The sequence below is a fragment of the Taudactylus pleione genome, unplaced genomic scaffold (genome assembly GCF_031769625.1).
Source record: "Taudactylus pleione unplaced genomic scaffold, aTauple2 ptg001990l, whole genome shotgun sequence".
Classification (NCBI taxonomy): domain Eukaryota; kingdom Metazoa; phylum Chordata; class Amphibia; order Anura; family Myobatrachidae; genus Taudactylus; species Taudactylus pleione.
The window spans coordinates 8,838,662-8,859,649 of NW_028286386.1; the positions used below are offsets into that span (position 1 = coordinate 8,838,662).

At 43.0% G+C, this 20,988-nt stretch overlaps 1 protein-coding gene across 1 annotated transcript in view; it reads left to right on the forward strand.

The window, feature by feature from the left end:
- The window catches only part of ACTR6 (actin related protein 6), a 29,841-nt gene extending 12,395 nt beyond the window's left edge, over positions 1-17,446 (forward strand). Inside the window, exons 4-11 of the mRNA XM_088465390.1 lie at positions 6,184-6,307; positions 6,409-6,544; positions 6,708-6,764; positions 10,071-10,169; positions 10,243-10,321; positions 12,222-12,393; positions 15,962-16,100; positions 17,154-17,446. Coding sequence (XP_088321516.1) covers positions 6,184-6,307; positions 6,409-6,544; positions 6,708-6,764; positions 10,071-10,169; positions 10,243-10,321; positions 12,222-12,393; positions 15,962-16,100; positions 17,154-17,283 — 936 coding nt within the window. The 3' untranslated portion in view covers positions 17,284-17,446. The remainder of the gene's footprint in view (positions 1-6,183; positions 6,308-6,408; positions 6,545-6,707; positions 6,765-10,070; positions 10,170-10,242; positions 10,322-12,221; positions 12,394-15,961; positions 16,101-17,153) is intronic.
- Positions 17,447-20,988: the final 3,542 nt, after the last annotated feature.

Consider the following 20,988-nt stretch of genomic DNA (forward strand, 5'->3'; position numbering starts at 1 on the left):
TACTCTTCCTTTCAAAGAGATTGCCTTCTCATGCAACTATGTTGTCTGTGTGTATGTGTGTATATATACTGATATATTCCCATTCCTTGTATGAATATTTTCTAATAATTGGAAAAACCTGGTTTTTAACCCTATTGGGGTTATCACTACAGATATGTCCCTTCTTTTCTGGGGATAACGAACGCACTCTGTCTATGTACAGGTACCCTTCTCCGTATAGATTCCGGTACTCCATATTATTGTCTTGTCACATATCTCAATACATGAGTGTCTAAAGGGCCCCTAGGTACACTCTATCTGTACATAGAGCATCCAGGTTCTATTCCATCCTCAGGGCTTCATTTGTTAAATTAAATGAAGGCCTAGGGCCACCCGCTGATATAGGCAGGGTCAGGCCTGGATTGTATTAGATTTGTGGGCGTAATACACACTTCACCATTATAAGTGTTAATGTACTGATACTTACACGAGCAGACCGTTTTCTGTTTTATGAAAAGTTCCTATATGGATACACATCCCTAATATAACCAGCTCAGGTGCAGAGTACTGTTGTACAACCTTCTTGTCTACACTAACATTTTGCTAGTTTATACAGTGTTTTCTACCTCAACATCTCCAGGCTGAAGTCCGTGCTGTAGAGCATAGGGTCTTAGCCCACTGAAGCTACTCCCTATACCTGATGGGGCAGGTTGCTGTGAGATGGAAAAGGTCAGTGACATTCTACATAGCGTCCAGAGGGCTTTTGGACGCTCATAGGTAAGCGGGCTTACCCCACTAATGCCCAACCTGACATGGCATAGCTGTTATTCTCCCTTATGCACCCTAGTGGTGGTCCTAGCAGCCATCCGCTCTGTTAATCAGTTGGCTCTACATTTTAGAGCTTCCCTGGTGCATAGTTTCAACATTGAGATTAGTGACACTATTCTACTAGAATCTGTTGACTGGTACCTGACTGGTACTTTCAGGGTTGTCCTAGTGCTCGAGCCTTGCTGTATGGAATGCTTCCCTATATTGGTAGCTCTCCCTGGGTGGCTGTTGCATACGTGCTCTTTAACTGCTAGGGTATCCTGTGTGTTTCAGAATATGTTCAGGCCAGCAGTTGGTACTGACTACGCACTTCTATCATGTTGGGAATTGTCTGTTGTTTTGGAGTTTGTGGCTGTGATTTTCTTTTCAGCTGCAGGTGTTCAGTCGCTGTTTTCTACTCTGTTTTCGGAGTGGGGTTCTGCTGTCTGACCCTCTGAAGGTATTGTAATCTCAATCCTCTAGATGCTGCCTCTGTTTCGTCCCCAGTGTGATCTCCACTCATGGGAGACTTCTATGGTCTTTTCCTTCTGCTGGTTTACAACTTTGTAGTAGTTGGACCTCCAGAATGGTTGATGGTGACTGTTCGGCCTTGACTTTTACCTCCCTGCAAACTCTTTGTTAGGAGTCTATGGACAGGATCAGCACTGTTTCTGTAGATTGGTATCGTTATACTTGTATCTATATGATTATGTCCAACAGTGCTGGTTTTCTACTATCTGCGACAGCTGCAGTTTCCTGTTTCCGAATCTGGTACGGTTTTCTCGAATTTTGTTCTCGGGTTACTGCCCTTCTCATATGGATTCTGGTTGGAGCTCTCTGCTCCCAATAGTCTGGCTTGGTCTGTTTTCAGCTGAGTTTACAGTGTTCTGATGTTTCTCACCTGAGGGTGTTTTCTCGCTAGCCACTTATTCCATTCTATTTACGCTGTAAGTTGTGGAATTTCTGTGTCTGTTCCGCTTGGAGTTCTGATTGTCTCCTGGCTCACTACACTTGATCCTCCGCTCTTGCCTTCCGTTGAACCTCTGGTTCTTGGCGGTCCCTGTTTCTGTTGGCCAAAGGGTCGGCATGTTCTCCGCGCTTCCCACCCAGGAGGTTGGCTTTGGGACGTCCCCACTGTCTTGAACTCCAGTGTCCCCTAGTGGATGAAGGAGAAAACAGGATTTTGGTACTTACCGATAAATCCCTTTCTCCGATTCCACAGGGGACACTGGACGCCCGCCCAGCGCTGCGTACCTGCCAGTTGTTTCGTTCCTTCTATGGTTGTGTGACTGCATGATTCCCTGCAGTGGTTTCCTCTGTTCTCCTTCAGTCGGTCTTGTTCCGTTCTGTGGTCTTCTCCTTCTCCTTGTTTTCCTGTTGTCCTCCGTCTCCTCTCGGGCTCAGTTCTTAAACTGGGGCTGATGGGGCATAGAGGGGGAGGACCAGTCACACTTCTAGATTTTTTTAAAGTGCCAGGCTCTACTCTACCACCGTCTATACCCCACTGTCTTGAACTCCAGTGTCCCCTGTGGAATCGGAGAAAGGGATTTATCGGTAAGTACCAAAATCCTGTTTTTTTTATTCTTTTCACGTCTCTCTACTAGGGGGGGGGGGACTACAGGGGGCACTACCAGGGGGCGATGACTACAGGGGGCACTACCAGGGGGCGATTACTACAGGGGGCACTATATGTGCCTCCCACTTTTTAAGGGGCCAAAAGTAATGGGACAAACTAAACAATCCTAAATCTAACTTTCACTTTTTAATACTTTGTTGCAAATCCTTTGCAGGCAATTACAGCCTGAAGTCTGGAATGCATAGACATCACCAGATGCTGGGTTTCATCCCTGGTGATGCTGTGCCAGGCCTCTACTGCAAATGTCTTCAGTTCCTGCTTGTTCTTGGGGCATTTTCCCTTCAGTTTTGTCTTCATCAAGTGAAATGCATGCTCATTTGGATTCAGGTCAGGGGATTGACTTGGCCATTGCATAACAGTCCACTTTTTAGCCTTAAAAAACTCTTTGGTTGCTTTTGCAGTATGCTTCGGGTCATTGTCCATCTTCACTGTGAAGCGCCGTCCAATGAGTTCTTAAGCATTTGACTGAATATGAGCATATAATATTGCCCGAAACACTTCAGAATTCATTCTGCTGCTTTTGTCAGCAGTCACATCATCAATAAATACAAGGGAACCAGTTCCATTGGCAGCCATACATGCCCACGCCATGACACTACCACCACCATGCTTTACTGATGAGGTGGTATGTTTTGGATCATAAGCAGTTCCTTTCCTTCTCCATACTCTTCTCTTCCCATCACTCTGGTACAAGTTGATCTTTGTCTCATCTGTCCATAGGATGTTGTTCCAGAACTGTAATGGCTTTTTTAGATGTTGTTTGGCAAACTCTAATCTGGTATTCCTGTTTTTGAGGCTCACCAATGGTTTACATCTTGTGGTGAACCCTCTATATTCACTCTTGTGAAGTCTTCTCTTGATTGTTGACTTTGACACATATACACCTACCTCCGGGAGAGTGTTCTTGATTTGGCCAACTGTTGTGAAGGGGTTTTTCTTCACCATGGAAATAATTATTCTGTCATCCACCACAGTTGTTTTCCGTAGTCTTCCGGGTCTTTTGGTGTTGCTGAGCTCTCCGGTGCGTTCTTTCTTTTTAAGAATGTTCCAAACAGTTGCTTTGGCCACACCCAATGTTTTTGCTCTCTCTCTGATGGGTTTGTTTTGATTTTTCAGCCTAATGATGGCTTGCTTCACTGATAGTGACAGCTCTTTGGATCTCATATTGAGAGTCGACAGCAACTGATTCCAAATGCAAATGTCACACCTAGCATCAACTCCAGACCTTTTACCTGCTTAATTGATAATGAAATAACGAGGGATTAGCCCAAAGCTGTCCATGAAATAGCTTTTGAGTTGATAGTCCCATTACTTTTGGCCCCTTCAAAAATGGGAGGCACATATAGAAACCGTTGTAATTCCTACACCGTTCACCTGATTTGGATGTAGTTACCCTCAAATTAAATCTGAAAGTCTGCAGTTAAAGCACATCTTGTTTGTTTCATTTCAAAGCCATTTGTGGTGGTGAATAGAGGCCAAAATGTGAAAATTCGGTCAATGTCCCAAAATTTATGCACCTGACTGTATATATGATTTTATTTTCCTATGTAACCTTCATTGCGTTAATAAAAATACTACTAAAAAAAAAAATTGGAGTCCTACTCCAATGTTTCTGGGACCCATTACATATTATGGGGGATGAGGTTAGGCAAGCAGTTGGGACAGTGCACCACCATTACATATTATGGGGGATGAGGTTAGGCAGCAGTTGGGACAGTGCTGGGGGCAGGTAGCAGTTGAGGTAGAGGTGGCTACGGGCAAGCAGTAGTTGGGTAATAGCTGAGGGTAAAGGCAGGAAGAAGTTGGGAAAGAGCTTGGGGTAGAGGGGGAGTAAGGGCAGGCAGTGCTGGGGGTAGGGAGAAGATGAGGGTAAATGGCAGTATATGTGCAGCGGGCATATGTACAGTATGTATATGAACAGTGGGTGTGTGTGCAATATATGTGTGCAGAGCTCTGATAGTGAGGGAGTTAGTACTGCAGAGAGTGTCACAGGGGAAGAGATACTGTGCTGAGACAGTCCATTTAGATGGCTCTACAGGCTTTCTGCAGATGCCAGGTCACAATGTTATTAATGGTGCAAGAGTCTTGTCAGCACAGGATCACAGCCTCTCAATATGGAGCTATTTCCTGGGGTTACAGCAGGAGAGGCAGAGGGTGACAGAGAGGCCATGATTGACTACTGGTGGAGTCTGGTTTGCTGCTGCAGAACTAAACTATTTCAGTTTAAATGGACCTGGGCTTTTGCATAAAGCCTGGGGCCTACTAGCTAGAGCACTTTCACTTTCCCTGGCAGCACCCTTATAATATAATAACCGCACAGGGACCCCCGCAGACACGTACACAAACATTCCCCCAAGACAGGCACAGGGGTACATAGGAATATCTGCACTGGATCTTACAGCAGCTGCAGGAGTGCGGACTGTGACAGTGTTATTAAACAGTCTGAATGTGATACCAAATGATTCCGCTGCACTCTGGTTCAATGCGTCACTTTCCTGCACGTCTCACCAGCTGCATGTAAGTGGGCTTGGGACATAGGTAAAGATGTGCTACAGGTGGGAATTGGGGGAAAAGTGTGTTACTAAGGTTAGGGGGAGAGAGAAGTGTGTAGAGTAAAGGGGCATTCGTGTAGAGCACCAGTGCAAAATATGATCGGAACCCGGGTCTTGTACTTGCCGAGAGCAGCCTGAGTAGTGTGTGGCATCCCAGTGATGATCCGATGCCCAGAGGAGCGGTGGTAGCATGTGGAGAGAGAGGCAGTGGCAGTCCAGGCTTGGGGATTAATTGCATTCATTGGCTGCTAAATGGCATCCCGCCTCCCTAAGGTATGAGGCTGGTCCCTCAAGGCAGTGGGAGCCGACCATACTCCTTGTCCTGTGCCAAGACCGCTGGCTGTTTCACCCTAAATGGTTGCCCGCGGTGATTGTTCGGGGACTCGGGGAGACGCTGAAGAGGTCCGGCTGCTACACAGCACGTCCTGCAGGACCCGCTCATTTTTAAAAACTGAGTACCTCACTACCTGTAGCGTGTAAATACACGCTATAGCGCATATATTGTGATCACTGCTGAAAAGTATATTTTATATGTGTATTACTCCTATTGACCATTTATAGGTTCATACATTTCAGGACAAGAAAAATTACATTAGTTTGTATGTTAAGCCTTTCCCTACCTTACCTGATCAACAGTGGTTAAAAGTTGCACAGCAACAAAGCACAGCGCAGAGAATACTATAGGCAAGCACATATCTTTCCTGTCAGTAAGGCTTGTAGTGTAAGCATTGGTTAAACAGCATAGGAATTAACATACAAATTAAGTAATGGTATTTTGTACAGAACTCTTTAATACTTTTAATGTATAATCTTATGTATGGAACAATTCCCTCTACTGAAGATTGTAAGTATATTGTCTGTTAACACCCACTTTTGTTTTATCTCTTTTGCGTTCCCAATTAAAAAGCATAATGGAATATGCTGGCACTATATAAGTAAATTCACAGTAATAATTGTAATAATATTGGAGTTCTGTGGCCATATAGATCCGGGTGATGGCACTGTTTGGTAACCTCTATTTCACAATAGGGTCTGCAGTACTCTTATTATAGACATGTTTTAATGCTTTCAACAAGATTTAGACATAAGCGACACAGCTACTTGCCAAATATAAGGGTAATAATGTTATATGTAGAAAAAAAAAAAAAAAGGAATGTGTTTTATTTGCAATGTAACATTTTTGTATAAGGTGGCCCTTTGTATTGTAAGGTGGACTTTGTGGACTCGAATATCATCATTACCGAACCATATTTTAACTTCAGCTCAATTCAAGAGTCTATGAATGAGATTTTGTTTGAAGAATATCAGTTCCAGGCAGCTCTCAGAGTGAACCGTAAGTGTTTGCTGTTTGGAGCTACTGACATCTGAGTGACTGGACCGCAGCAGAATAGCAATGTAATAAAGAGTAATTAAATGTTATCTTGTGTTTATAAGCTGGAGCTCTGAGTGCACACAGATACTTCCATGACAACCCATCAGAACTGTGCTGCATCATTGTGGACACTGGCTATTCCTTCACACACATTGTGCCGTATTGCCGCAGTAAGAAGAAGCAAGAAGGGATAATAAGGTAGGATGCATTGTTAGAAAAAACCATGTACGTTGCAGATGTAGCTTTCTGTTGAATAACTACATCTTCCAGCATTCCTTCCCAGCCAGAGACTGGCTGAGCCACAGGTTGCCTAACACTGGTCCAATTCATTTGCACGGTTTCTATCATTTTATTCTTCTAGAATCAATGTCGGTGGAAAGGTGTTAACAAATCATTTAAAAGAGATCATCTCATACAGGTACGTGTACAAAAAAACAAAGTGTTCTGTCAGCCTTGATTCAGCTTGTGTTACATAGGTTAGGGTTTGTTACTCCGGAAGTTTATTTGTCTCTAAATATTGCTTTTGGAGTATGAAGGTGCCTACACACTTGGCGATTTTTTTTACACGATTTGCCCAATTCTGACGAATCGTGACGACAAATCGTGTAAAATATGCTCAAATCGTGAGTTTCCACTCACTATGCCGATGCGCGTCCCCGCAGGTCGTACATCGCATCTTCAGATCTGCCGTGCTGTAGGGCAGATTTGCCAATCTCAGTCACGATGCACTGGAATAGTAGGAGGCACGATAGATCGTTTGTCACATTGGACTGTTTTTACCACCAAATCGTGCCCACGACTGCCGGGGAGCTGCTGGGGAGAGTTCAAGGGGAAATCGGACACATCGTGGGATCGTGAGCACATTGCCAAGTGTGTAGTCACCTTTAGTCCTTTTCACGCAATATACATATTTATAGAGATATATTATTTACATTTGTTTATGAAAGACTATGATGTCAGAGTATAGAAAATCTTATGATTATTACTTTTTTGTATTTTATTAAGAAAATCTTTGTAATATTGTTTTCCTCTTACTTCTATGGGATCAGATAAACTATATTAATAAGAAATATGTATGTTCCCAGGTAATTAACAGTTGAGAAAAAGTCTTTCAGATTTGTAGGCAGCCTTAAAATATCCTGAAAAGTAGGGAATGAGGGGCTCTTGGGAAGCACCAATCCACTAGGTTTGGGTCAAATGAAATAATTAGTATGATAACCCCGATTAGATAATTGTTCATCAGTATGCAATTGTTTCTATGGCGGTGCTGCTGAAGACAATGGATGCAAGCACTCAAGAAAAAAGACAATAAAAAAGAGTTGTCTCTTTGTTGGCACACATATAAGGAAAGAATAATTAAAGAATAATAAAAAATTACTTTTATTATGTATACATCAAAATGTTTTTTCACATCGCCTTGTTAGTGAAATATTCCATAAAGGCGATGTGAAAAAAAACATTTTAATGTATACATAATAACAGTAATTTTTTATTATTCTTTCCTTATATGTGCGCCAACAAAGAGACAATTCTTTTTTTCTTTTCTTTTTTCTTGAGCCTTAAAATAGATCTGACAATGTTGCAAAGCAATTTGCTTTTTGTTAATATTGTTTTACTTTTCTTCCAAACTTTTGTCCTGATTCACAGATTTTCGAAAAGACGACATTTACGCAAATCGAGCAGTTGTTGCATCTGCGTGACAGCCGTGGTGCGCACGCACAGCGATTGCAATGCGAATATGCTCGTTTAGAGGAACCACTTGCAAAGTGAATGACAGGCAGTCAGCGTTTGGGGGTGGCAATAAGAGGGGGGTAGAAAAACACAGCCGTGTCTGACTGTTTACACACCGTTTCAGGGGTGTGCACAAATTAGCAATTGCGATCTCCTTCACAGTATGAGACCTGTGTGTCAGGAGAGCTGCAGTGTTTGTGGCAGGTCAGACCTGACTTACATGCTGTGTGACTGCCCGATGTGCGTCGATGGTACCGATGTTTACACTGATGCACGTCATCAGACTGATATGAGAAGGCAGCAGTGGTCGGTCCCTATGCTTGGCTATGTTTTGGAAGGCATTCGCATAATTTAGCAACTGAGTTCCGTGAGAGAATGCATTTGCATTTGCATTAGCGTCAATTTTGGAATCAGGCCCTTTATTTTATCACCCTTCACATGTTTGTATACTTAACAGAACTTTGTGAATCACTGCATATTATGTTGGTGCTATATACAAAAAAAAGACCAATAATAATGTCATAAGAATGTTTGTCAAACAAGGTAATGAAAACTTTAGACAGGGTGGAACAGTTCTCTTTTTTTTTTTTCTTGGTTTAAAGATTCAAGTATATTTGCACCAATATTGATTTACACTGAAGTGCCAAAGGTCATGAGATAGCAGTATGTAAAGGTAGTTAGCGTCACCGTACTGTGATGTCTTGGAAATGCCCATCATCATGGCAAGGCGACCTGAATTATTGGAGTTCGAACAGGGCATGATAGTGGGTGCCCGATGGATTGGACAGTCCATTTCTGAAGTTGTGCGCACATTCAACATCCTCGATCTATGGTGTCGTGTACCAGGAATACCTTGTGGAAGGCATTATAACCCACCATGGACAGCGCAGTGGCTGACCACAGGTGGTTAATAATCGTGACCAGTGGCGTCTGCTCAGAATTATCTGTGGTAACAGACAAGCGACACTGGCTCAAATCATATCAATGCAGGAGTTACCAGATGCATATCCAGCAGGTCAGTGCAGCCTTCTTTAGCTTCCATGGGATATGGGAGCAGAAGACCCACCAGAGTGCCCCTGTTAACACTACGACACCGGACTCAGCGCCTCACCTGGGCTTGCAACGTCGCTAAGTGGACCCGGGAGGACTGGCAACATGTGGCGTGGCGCGATGAGTCACGATTCCAGTTATTTCGGGCTTATAGTAGGCTACAGGTGTGGCGCAGTCTCCATGACGTGGACCCCAGTTGTCAACAAGACACCATGCAGGCTGGTGGTGGCTCCATAATAGTGTGGGGTGTGTTCATGTGGCATGGGTTCGGTCCACTGGTCCGCGTGAACATGTCATTGACTGATAACGGCTAAGTTACATTGTTTGATTACCATTTGCAGCCCTTCACAGACTTCATGTACCCTCACGACGATGGAATATTCCAGCAGAATAATGCATCTTGTCATCTGCCCCAAGTTGTCTAGAATTGGTTCAAGGAGCATTATGGAGAGTTCTGACGACGAATGGTGTGACCACCACATTCGCCCAACATGAACCCAATTGAGCATTTATTGGTGGAGAGGTCCATTTGCACCCAAGGTTCTGTACCGACAAATATCAGGTGTGGGAAGCTATCCAGACGGCATGGGTCACCATCTCTCCAGAGTCTTCCGCCCTCTTGTGGAATCGATGCTACATCGAGTTGCTGCACTACGCCAGGCTAGAGGGGGTCCTACCTGATACTAGTATCTATCCCATGACTTTTGCACTTCAGTGTATTTGTTTTTCTTAGTATCCCATTAGATGTGTAATGTGCTATGGTTTTGGATTTTTATCTGTACTATAGACTATATATCACATATGCTGGTCAGCAGAACATATCCATTTGTTCTCTACTAATTGTAATGTTTTGTGTTGGCAGTTTGTCTGTAAGGTCATACCAGAGTTTCTTTTCATTGGGAAAACAACCTAATACTATGTATCTGTACTTTATATTTCTCAGACAGTTGCAGGTAATGGACGAGACTCATGTAATAAATCAAGTAAAAGAAGACGTATGCTACGTGGCTGCAGATTTCTACAAGGATATGGAGATGGCCAAGTATGTATTAAGAGATAGAGATTTATTGATCATCCTGATTACATAATAATACACTAATAAGTATTTCCTTTAGATTGAAAGGGGAAGATAACTCCTTGATGGTTGATTATGTTCTGCCAGACTTTAGCACAATCAAGAAAGGCTTTGTGAAGGTATGTGTCATTCACCTATTACACTACAGTTGGCAGTGATAGGAGGATGCTGCATCCGAGGTGATCAGCAATAGAAAGGTTAGATGAAATGTCAGTGTGACATTGATATACCCTAGGTAAGAATACAATTTGTAAACCCTTTACCCACATAAAGTATATAGGGCCTGATTCAGAGGTGCACACAATGCTGATGTTGAGTGATTATTTGCTACAGCACATGCACGAAAAGTCCTGAAAACCCCAACAGCTTGTGCGTTCCCCAGAGTGTACCCGGAGTCCTCTATTGTGTACGGAGGCGCTGGCATTAGAGTTGGGGAGGCAAATCCATGGGCATTCCTGGGAGGTGGCCTGAAGTGAACGCAAAAAAGGCCTTCTCATGGGCGTGTTATAGGAGTGTCACAGGAGTGTCGGTGAGCGTGGCTATGTTCCTCCGCAGCCACAGCCATGTTTAGTGGAGTTCAGAATAAACTAAAACAAAACCACTGCATTAGCCATAAAATGGTGCAAGTGTCGATGGTGAGCATGATGGTGCGTCTATAGTGGAGTGTTTGGAATCACCGGCAGAGTTGCTCCATCCACGAGCATTGACAGTGGGCATCTCAGGGCTTGCACTGTCCAGTGCACACTAGTACACAAGGGGAAGGCTGAAACTAATATTTGCATATTACCGCTGCTGCGACTACGCAAAAAAATGCATCCGCGGTTGCAACTGCCCTCAGATTCATCCCTCAGATTAATGATTGGCTATGAGACAGTAACAGTACTGATGGGAAACTCATCTCTCAAGGCCAATAATCTTATTTCATGACTTTTTAACCTCTCAGCACTGCTTTATCTCTGATAGGGATCCAAAAGGTGCGGGACACCTAGGGTAATGTTAAACAGTATAAGTGGATAAAAGAAGATAAACGAGGATATTTATCAGCTACGGGAAAACTCGCTTTTGAAGCCTGGAAGGATACTATCTCTGCCTTTATTCCGTTCTTATACTCTTTTCAGGGAAAACCTGATATCTGACATTTTGTATGAAATAGGAATGTGTACAATAATGCCTTCACAGAACTGAGGGGGGGTGAACAGTATGGAGACCTATGTGCTGAGCAGCCTTTTCCAACTGATCAGTCTGCATTGCAGATAGCCTTGTGCCATTAAAGACATAGAGCCACCATGGCTGAACTATTAGACCAATGGTTCTATCTTTATGACTGTGTTTTTCTAGCACTTGGTGTCCCTTCTAGCTCCCAAAGACTTTTACAATGAGAATATCGGGGTGATATCCGCAAGAAAGCTGCAGAGGCCACATACCTCAGCAATTCTACAGTCTAACTCGCTTTGTCCTGTAGAGTGGGTGTATCAGGCCATAGTGACAGAAACGCGAGTCGTGTTCCTGGGTTATGCAAACCTGATAGGTAAACCTTAGCCTTCATCAATAATCAAAATGCCAGTTGCCATCCTTACTTTACTGAAAAAACGCAATTGGGTTGCGTAACCCTCTTATGAAACTTTTTCTTTTGTGACTAGAGTCCACAACATCCACCCTGGAAGGTGAATGCACTTTATCAATTTTATATTGTAACTCGCTGACAGTACTGCACCATTGTTTTTTTTTTTCCTGTATATTATTCCATAGATAGTTAGAATCTAATTGGTTCCTATAGGCAACACCTCTACTTTTTCCTTTTTGGAAGTTTCAGTCTCTCTCCCCCTATGTGTAGATCCCTGTTACAGTACTGGTAATCCACAGCATATTGGAGATAAGGCATTAATGAAATCCTAAAAACAGGATCTATTGAGGGTTACTGAGGATTTTAGCAATTTAACCCTAGATTGCAGAACACTGCCCAATACCTTAAATGAAGGAGTCCCTTTAATTTGAGTATTATACGTGTAATTTGAACAGCCGAGGGAAGAGATGGAGTTTAGTGGAAAGACTACAGCTGGAGAGCAGATACTTCGCTTGGCCAATGAACGGTTTGCCGTTCCAGAAATACTATTCCATCCCTCTGACATAGGAATTCAAGAAATGGGTATTCCAGAAGCCATAGTACATTCCATTCACAATCTTCCTGAAGGTTAGTGTGTACATGATTCCTGTCCTATTTCATGTAACTGTATCTCTAATTACGGCCCATTTTCTTTTGGTGTTCTGTAGTAATGTCTGTCTTGATTTATTATGGTGCCCAGTTAGTTTACCGCTGTAACCTGGTTAGGTCACAGATTAATACTTGTAATAGATGCACCCTTCCCTTATCTGCTTGGTTGTGTATCATTAGTTATTATTGTAAGCATTGAAAACCCTTTTTTAGACTTTGAGGGAAATATAGTTGGGTCGATGTTTGAAAAAGTGGTGATTTTCCGTAGATTGTGCCACAGTGACTTAAGAGGTGGTTTGGCCTTAAAATCTTGGGCTAAAATAGCAGAATAATCTGCATTTGTTTTTCAAGCTGGAACACTACTACATTTGCTCCTTTGTGTTCTTTGCAAAGTGTGAACTTCTAGTATAATCATATTCCCATTTTCTTGATGCTCCATGATAGCAGATATATATTTTTTGTGCTTTCAGGTTTTGAACACTTTTTTAGTTTGTAATATAGACAGTGTTTCCAGTTTCAAATCTCTGAATTATCTGGTGTGACTTGGTTTTCCCTGTTTTTTTCCTGGTCAAAATCTCAGAATTCTCTTTTTATTTTCCCTGTACATTTCTTTTGCTTAAAACACTGAAATGAAGGCTTTAACCATTTGCCTGACATGGTTGCATTTTTCCGACCACACCAGGCAGTGCTTTATCTGATCTGGTCACAGTATTTCGACCAGTCAGATAAACAGCGTGGCCGGCTGCAGGAAGAGAATCTTCCCGCAGCTGCTGCTGTCAGAGGGACCTTCCGGTTCGTCTGCTTTCCTGCCGTGATGCATATTACTGCTGATTGGTAAGCACAGCAGGACCCCCCACCCAGCGGCTGCAGAGAATAGTAGCCGCTGAGAAAATGTAAATTAACCCCCCCTCGCCCCCCTAAACTGTACCTGAAGCCACTGTGAAATTGAGAGTCGTGATGGTCCCGATGTTCCGATGGTGGTGATCCAATGTTTCGATAAAACAATATTAAAAAAAAAAAAAAATCTTTTTTTTTTTTTTTTTTTTTTATTAAGTCGTTTTGCATAAGATGAAATACACCTTCTTCACCTACTTTCACTCATAAAACAAACGACAATTTCGGAGCGATTTTTAGAAAAAAAAATGTGGTAAAAAGATTAATCTCACAGTGTACAAAACAAAAGTCCCTGTATGATTTTCTTTGTACTTACAGTCTGCGAAAAAGCTAGTGACTAGATTCCTGCTGCCGCTTGCATTGTATAATTACTCCCTCCCCTCCAGTCTCAATTACCCCTTCAGTCTCCAGTTCCCCAGGAATCCCCCCCCCCCCCAAATCTCCTGACCTATGCTAAATGGCCATATAGGCTTCCACCTTAGTAAGTGAATTGATGACACTGCAGGACAGACCCTATGGTGTTGGTAAAGTCAGTAGCTTGCACTCTGCTCACTAGTGAAGGAAAATAGAGTGACGGATGTCATTAAAGTGTGCAAGTCTATTTATTAAGCCTTGGATGGAGATAAAGTGAATGGAGTTAACGTCCCAACCAATCAGCTGCTAACTGTCCTTTATCAAACACAGCCTGTGACATGGAGGTTAGGTACTGATTGGTTGGGACTTTATCTCCATCCAAGGCTTAGTAAATAGACCCCTCAGTCCCTTACAAACAGCTCATACACTCACCAGTAACTAATGAGGCATCCGGCAGCACAAAGTGCTTCATGCCTGATTAATGTAATTACTTCCTAGTGAATATATGGGCTGCAGTCTCATCATCTGCTATAACCCATAAGAAATACAGTAGGCTAGCTACTTCTATTGTGTACAGATGCAATGTGATTACCATCTGTATAAGTGAGTACTGTTTTCAGCCTAATTTTCATGCAATGTTAGGGAAATAATTCTATGAGAAAAATCAGTGTCCCCTGGAATAATGAAGGGTAGTAGCCTGCCAGGAGTGCAATGTCCCCCTCCCCATTACCAGATGTGAGAAACCTCCTTCCTCTGAGGTGTTAGGGACCTTGGGCCTGATTCAGAGCCACTCGCAATTAGCGCTCGCTCGTTCAGTAAAAGGGGGTGGCTATTCAAATGAACCGTACGCTCCTTGCGGTCTGTTGACGCCTCCATGTCTGAACGAGCGAGTAAAACATACGCTTGTTTATTTGTTAAAAACGCCCCCTGGCCGCTCGCATCATACGTCATAGTCCGCTATTTATTAGATTAATCGAGTACATCAAACAGCGTATGAACTGCTCGCTATTCTTGTGGTTGGTTTTTCCTACCGCAATCTTGCGAGCAGTTTTGGCTAAAAGACACCCAACTGACGTGGTTGATGACGCTGCTGTTTTAATTGTGCACACCCATAAAACGCCCGCTTTGACCTTTAAGCACGCCTGCGTACGGATCTCCACTCCCCGTTTTCAAGCACCTTCCCCTGTTACCACCCACATACGCCTCATTCTGTCACTCAAAATAGCAGGCCTTCGCTATATAGCGAACAAATAATTTTCGGCCGCACTGACTGGTTCGCGCATGCATATTAAAAACCGTACGCATGCGCAGATGGGCGAACATCGCTCGGAACGAGCGTACTGCCGCTTACGAGCGGCTCTGAATCAGGCCCCTTGTAGGCAGCAACATTGGCACAGTGCCAGCAGCAGCAGGGAAGTGAGCAGTACTGTGGTGCAGATGCCCGGCTGGACTGGAACTGCAACCCCGCCCCCCATACACAGATCAGTCTGTCATATTGAGGGACAGACTGCCTAACCAATAAGCAGGAGGCAGCGGCCATTTTAAGATAATAAAATAAAATTTGCTAAATTGACCTGTGTAACTTTTCGTTTTGTTAACGGGCAATTTTCCACTTCTTACAGCGCTCTACTATATCTTTGTGGGTATGAATTAACAACTAAAGTTTAGGAGGAAATAAAGGGATTATGAGACATAAGGGCTGATTCAGAGATGTACACCAACCCGATGGTTAGCACACATCTCGGCTTGTGTGCGCCGGTGCATGATACGTACTGCGATCCCGCACACAGAGCGGCAGCAGTGATCGACAGTCTGCTGCCATTTCCAGGCCGGGAGGAGACGGCCTCCGTTACCTGTATCTGCGGCGGTTGGCTCGGCTAGAGTGAACGCATAGTCACTCAGCTGGCCGAGGATCACTCAGATGTTCCGATGCTGCGTCTATGGACACAGCTCAGAACAGTAATGCATTCAGGAGGTGGAATGCCTCCTGCTGCATTACCATAATAGTGCTATCGCAGCAATTGCATCATAGGCTGAATCACCCCCACAGACAAAAACAATGACACTAAAAGGCAAGTTAGAAACACTTCTTTATATAGGATGTAACACAGCAGATTATTACTTATTAACATTTGCCTTCAAAGCTATACAATGAAAAATAGGTTTAGCATGCCTTTAATAACAGGCATAGCTTGGCATTACATTTTAGTGAAGTTTTTATGTTGTTACTTTTATTACTGTATGAGCTGTTATACAGACGGCATGATACAGAAATCAGTTCTTTTCTCCATTCCTTTAGAAATGCAGCCTCATTTCTTCAAGAACATTGTTCTCACTGGAGGAAACTCACTCTTTCCAGGATTCAAGGAGCGGGTGTACTCCGAGGTGCGCAAGCTCACTCCTACAGACTATGATGTGTCTGTTATATTGCCAGAGAAGTAAGTAATATGTCTTGTACATATCAGTAGACCGATACATGATTCCATACAGCATCACACGTTCTGGTAACAACCCCCCCTTATCCCGTGTACCTGCTAATTCTTTAATAAGAGGTATTTAGAGCATTCTAATTTGAACCAGAAGGGATATTCATTTGCATCATAGAGTTTGTGAACATTTGAATAGTAAATTATGGTGCAAAATACACCACTAAAATAGGCAGCAGTGGTGACGGTTACTAATGGCAAGGCTATAGGTAAATTCTTAAGTAGAAACTTCAAGTATATTTTCGGAATTCCTAAGCTTTACTCCACTTCGGCAAACATTAATTTGCACCTCCCCTAACCATCTATAATGAAACAGAGTATCAGAGGGTGACTAGTGTCACTATTTCCATACACTGTTCATTGATTGATTCTAAATCAACTCGCACTTTACCTTTATAAAATCTTACCTAATTTAGTCCTTTCACCACATGAAATAATATAAAATGCCCAGAGTTCTCTGCAATCCCATTTTTATATAGTAAATATTTTACAAAGTACATACATAGGACGCCACACACACATACATGGACACATACTGTACATACAAACAACATAGGCAAACAAACACAATCACATACCTGAGGAGGAGATTGGCGACTACGGCACTGTGGAATGTGAGGACGGAGAGGGAGCAGTTGTGCCTAAGCATGTGTAGCAACTCGCCAGCTCCTCCTGACATTCTGTATGAGGAGCTCTGCCGATCAGAGCTCTCTGTTGCGACAGCAGTAGTGGTCTGTGTTAAGATGGAGCCACAACTGTCTTCATCTCCGAAAATAAGAATTTGGCCCATTAGGGGGATATTTCTGGGTACTCAGAAGCCTACCACTGTGTGCGCCACTGGGGGTGTAACCTAGCTCACAGGAAGTGGGGGGAATATATTGTACTAAAAGTTCTCCTGGCCTATTGTGTGTGTGGGTCCAAGTCTGCTCATATGTCAACAAAAACAAGCAAAACTTTTTTGTTTATTATTATTATTTTTTTTAAATATGCTTTATATTTTTCCAGCCCCATCACTTACTCTTGGGAAGGCGGAAAGCTAATATCGGAAAATGATGACTTTGAGGACATGCTGGTGACCAGAGAGGACTATGAAGAAAATGGGCATGAGATTTGTGAAGAGAAATTTGATATTTAATTAATTCATATTGAAGCTGTCATGAACTACTTTTTATACATTTTTTTATTCATGTAAATAGGCCATGTAAATTATTTATTAGATTAATTTGTTATGTCAGTATTGGGGCATTGTATGTGTGCATTAAAGTTTGCAGTATTAAATATTTTGCAAGAAGTGTAAATTTTCTTTCTATTTTTGTCCATATGCAAAAATTGTGTTGAAAGAAAAGGTGTTTGACATGATCATGGCAATACTGTTTTCATTTAAGTTTTTTATTTTTAAATTGAGTACAATAATTACTATGACATCCTTATCAGCATGGGTGTAATTGTAATGCCTTGCAGAAGATGGTTGATTCAGCTGCACACACATGCTATCTTCATGATAATGATCAAGAATGAGGTATCTCATTTCCAAAGTTTGCGTGGCAATGTTTAATAGCGGTGAAATAAACGACACCTGTTCCCAACACCCTCGCTATATTATTCTTTGGAATGTAACATCTATGTATGTGTTCATTATCCTAATAGCCGGTAGCATATGGAGCTACAGCAATGTTTGGTTAGGCCGCGCAGCCATCTGACGTAAGACATGATTGCGTCTGACTAGTTCTGTATTTTAGTGGGACAAATTTTACAGCTTCAGTAGAGATTAGCCCCTGTAATATGGTAAGTTGATGAATGTACGTGTTGATTGGCAGACTTTCCATTATGTCAGTACAGATGCTAATGTTCAGATCTTGGTTATGTTGAACAAGATCACATTCTACAATATCAGAAGATTTAGCTTAAAAACAACCAATTTTGGCAGTAAAATTTTAGTATTTTGGGCCATATTTAAATAACATTTGGTGCCTCAACCGATAGGACATGTTTATATCTGCTGCTAGCTGATATGATCAACCTTTTGCAAAGACAGAATTGTCTGGAGAATATGGATGTTTACAGGAGGCAGGTCCTCCCAACAGTGTTTTTACAAAGGGCAGAGAGCCAGGTGGCACAGTCCACTACATTGGGAAGGAGAGGGATAACAAGGAAGGGTCAGACTATGTGGAGAGTATGGATGGAGCACCTGTGTCTGTGGTGTTACAGCAGTGTCCAAAATAGCTTACCTGTTGGAGGAGAGCTGTAGAAACTATTGTTTGAACTAACCCTGGCTCTGAAAATCGCCACAGTACACAAATTAAGCAAGGATGTATATGTTGATTACAGCCATTCTCCGTGCCATATGTGAATGGAGACTATTTAAACCGTTCCTTGGTCTATGTGATTGCCCCAATAACGTTTTAATCAACGTTTTAGGCTTGTTTTGACCTTACTTCATTTAGAAACTTTCCAACAAAAACTATTGCATACTGACATAACTTTATATGAAATGAAATAAAATTGTTGAAAATGAATTATATTTTTTAGTTTTGTGCCTATATAAATTTACTGATCATCAAATTATAGACTATATAAGTTGTAGAACTATTTAATTTTGGTTAATATTGCTTCATTGAGTTTACTATGTGCTTTCCTAAGTCAAAACAAAAAGTGTCCTAAATTAGTTTTACAGTGGATATTATTGTGGTTTTATAATGGAACTAGCTGTTGCTTGTGGCTTTGCCCATGATGAAATCACTTCTGCCAACATTTTTTTATTTGAGGTGTTCTAGTTGTATTGCTTTGCATAGGAGCCCTGTCATGGGAGTGGCCCACGTAGCAGCAGTGCCTTCACCCACCACTCACACCAATGTCACTGTGTGCCCTGTGCACAGACTGCTATGTAGCCTATCCTATTCACCCACCACTCACACCAATGTCACTGTGTGCCCTGTGCACAGACTGCTATGTAGCCTATCCTATTCACCCACCACTCACACCAATGTCACTGTGTGCCCTGTGCACAGACTGCTATGTAGCCTATCCTATTCACCCACCACTCACACCAATGTCACTGTGTGCCCTGTGCACAGGCTGCTATGTAGCCTATTCTATTCATCCACCACTCTCACCAATGTCACTGTGTGCCCTGTGCACAGACTGCTATGTAGCCTATCCTATTCACCCATCACTCACACCAATGTCACAGTGTGCCCTGTGCACAGACTATGTAGCCTATCCTATTCACCCACCACTCATACCAATGTCAGTGTGTGTCCTGTGCACAGACTGCTATGTAGCCTATCCTATTCAAGTGACCATGAGCCCAAATCACCTCTCCCCACCCTTACAGGTCGCTTGCATGGTGCCTCACCTATCTCTTGCTTTGATGTCAATAAATTTTGTTTTTGTTATTGCTCAGCTTTAACTTGACCGATCAAGATGAAACAAAGTGCAGGTTATTTCTAGGATTTTCCACTACAAAATTATGCTGTTTTCATAAAAATCGGTTCAGTAGTTTTTGCTCTAACTTGGAACAAGCAGGCAGATACAACATTCTTATTATATTGGTATAGATTAGCAGCTCTATATCACATTGTGAATGTGTTGTAGATATTACATTTAAGCTTGATACATACATTATGTGATATGCACTATGGGTTATCTGACTAACCATTGCAATGGAATGTGTTAAGCATTGTGACGTCACCTCTGCCAGGTTACCAGTTTTAGTCTCTTGTCAAGGTACAGTACTTCTGGGTACAGGTCCCAAGTGATTGCACCTCAGTATCGCCGTTTGATCTACCTACACACCATACAAGGTACACATGCTAATTTTCAGTGGTGCTCCAGGTCAAAGAACATCTGCCCCTTGCACTCCCTCCGGTATCAGGGGTCACATTATTCCAATACGGATAGTAAAAACGTCCTCTCTTCTATATTTTCTATAAACACCCGCCTACTTCTGCTGCGCTTACATTGACTGTTCAATCACTGCAGAACAGTTGACAGCAGAAGCAGGTGAGAACAAGTGTGTTTTATACCTCTTTTCCACCAAAAACCCAGGTCCGACCTGGGTTTTTGGACATGGGCCCTGATTCAGACCCACTCGCGAGCGGCTGTCCGCTCGCAAGTGGGTCGATGGTCTGCACTGCGCATGCGCACGACGGAGGGAGCTCCGTTGTGCGCATGCGTGAGACGCGACTAGCGAAGGACTTTCCTTCGCTCGTAGTGTCTGATCAAAGGGGGCGTGCTGTCAATGTTGATTGACAGCACGCCCCCTTTGGTGGGCGTGCCTGCCAGACGGAGGCGTTCCCAAGGGAACGCCTACCGTCAGAAGCCGGCCCCACTGACATCACTAGTGATGTCAGTGGGGGTGATTTTGGCTCTGATAGAGCCAAAATCACTCCTGGCCTTGCGGTTGAGAAACTCAACTGCAGGCTTCTGCTCGCAGTGGCGATGGTCAAGACCATCGCGACCATCATCCTGCACGCTCGTATATGCTGTGGGTGGTGACCCACAGCTATACGAGCGTCCAGGAGGACGCTCCATATTTATGGAGGTGGGCCCTGATTCAGAGCGAGCGCTCTGGTCAGAGCGTCCGGCTCTGAATCAGGGCCATGGTTCCAACCCTGGTCAGACCCATTTACACTGCACCTTCGATCTGGGTTACTCCCAGGTCAGTCCTGTTCACACTGAACTCAAGTCTGCCCTGCTAAACCTCTGAGGTCATAAAAAGTAGGAGGTGAATGCTCCACAACCACCAATCAGCTAATTTTAGACATAACCCAGGTCAGATAACCCTGGTTGCACCGTTTACACTGCACCATTACCCGGGTCCATCCTGGGTCCAACCCTG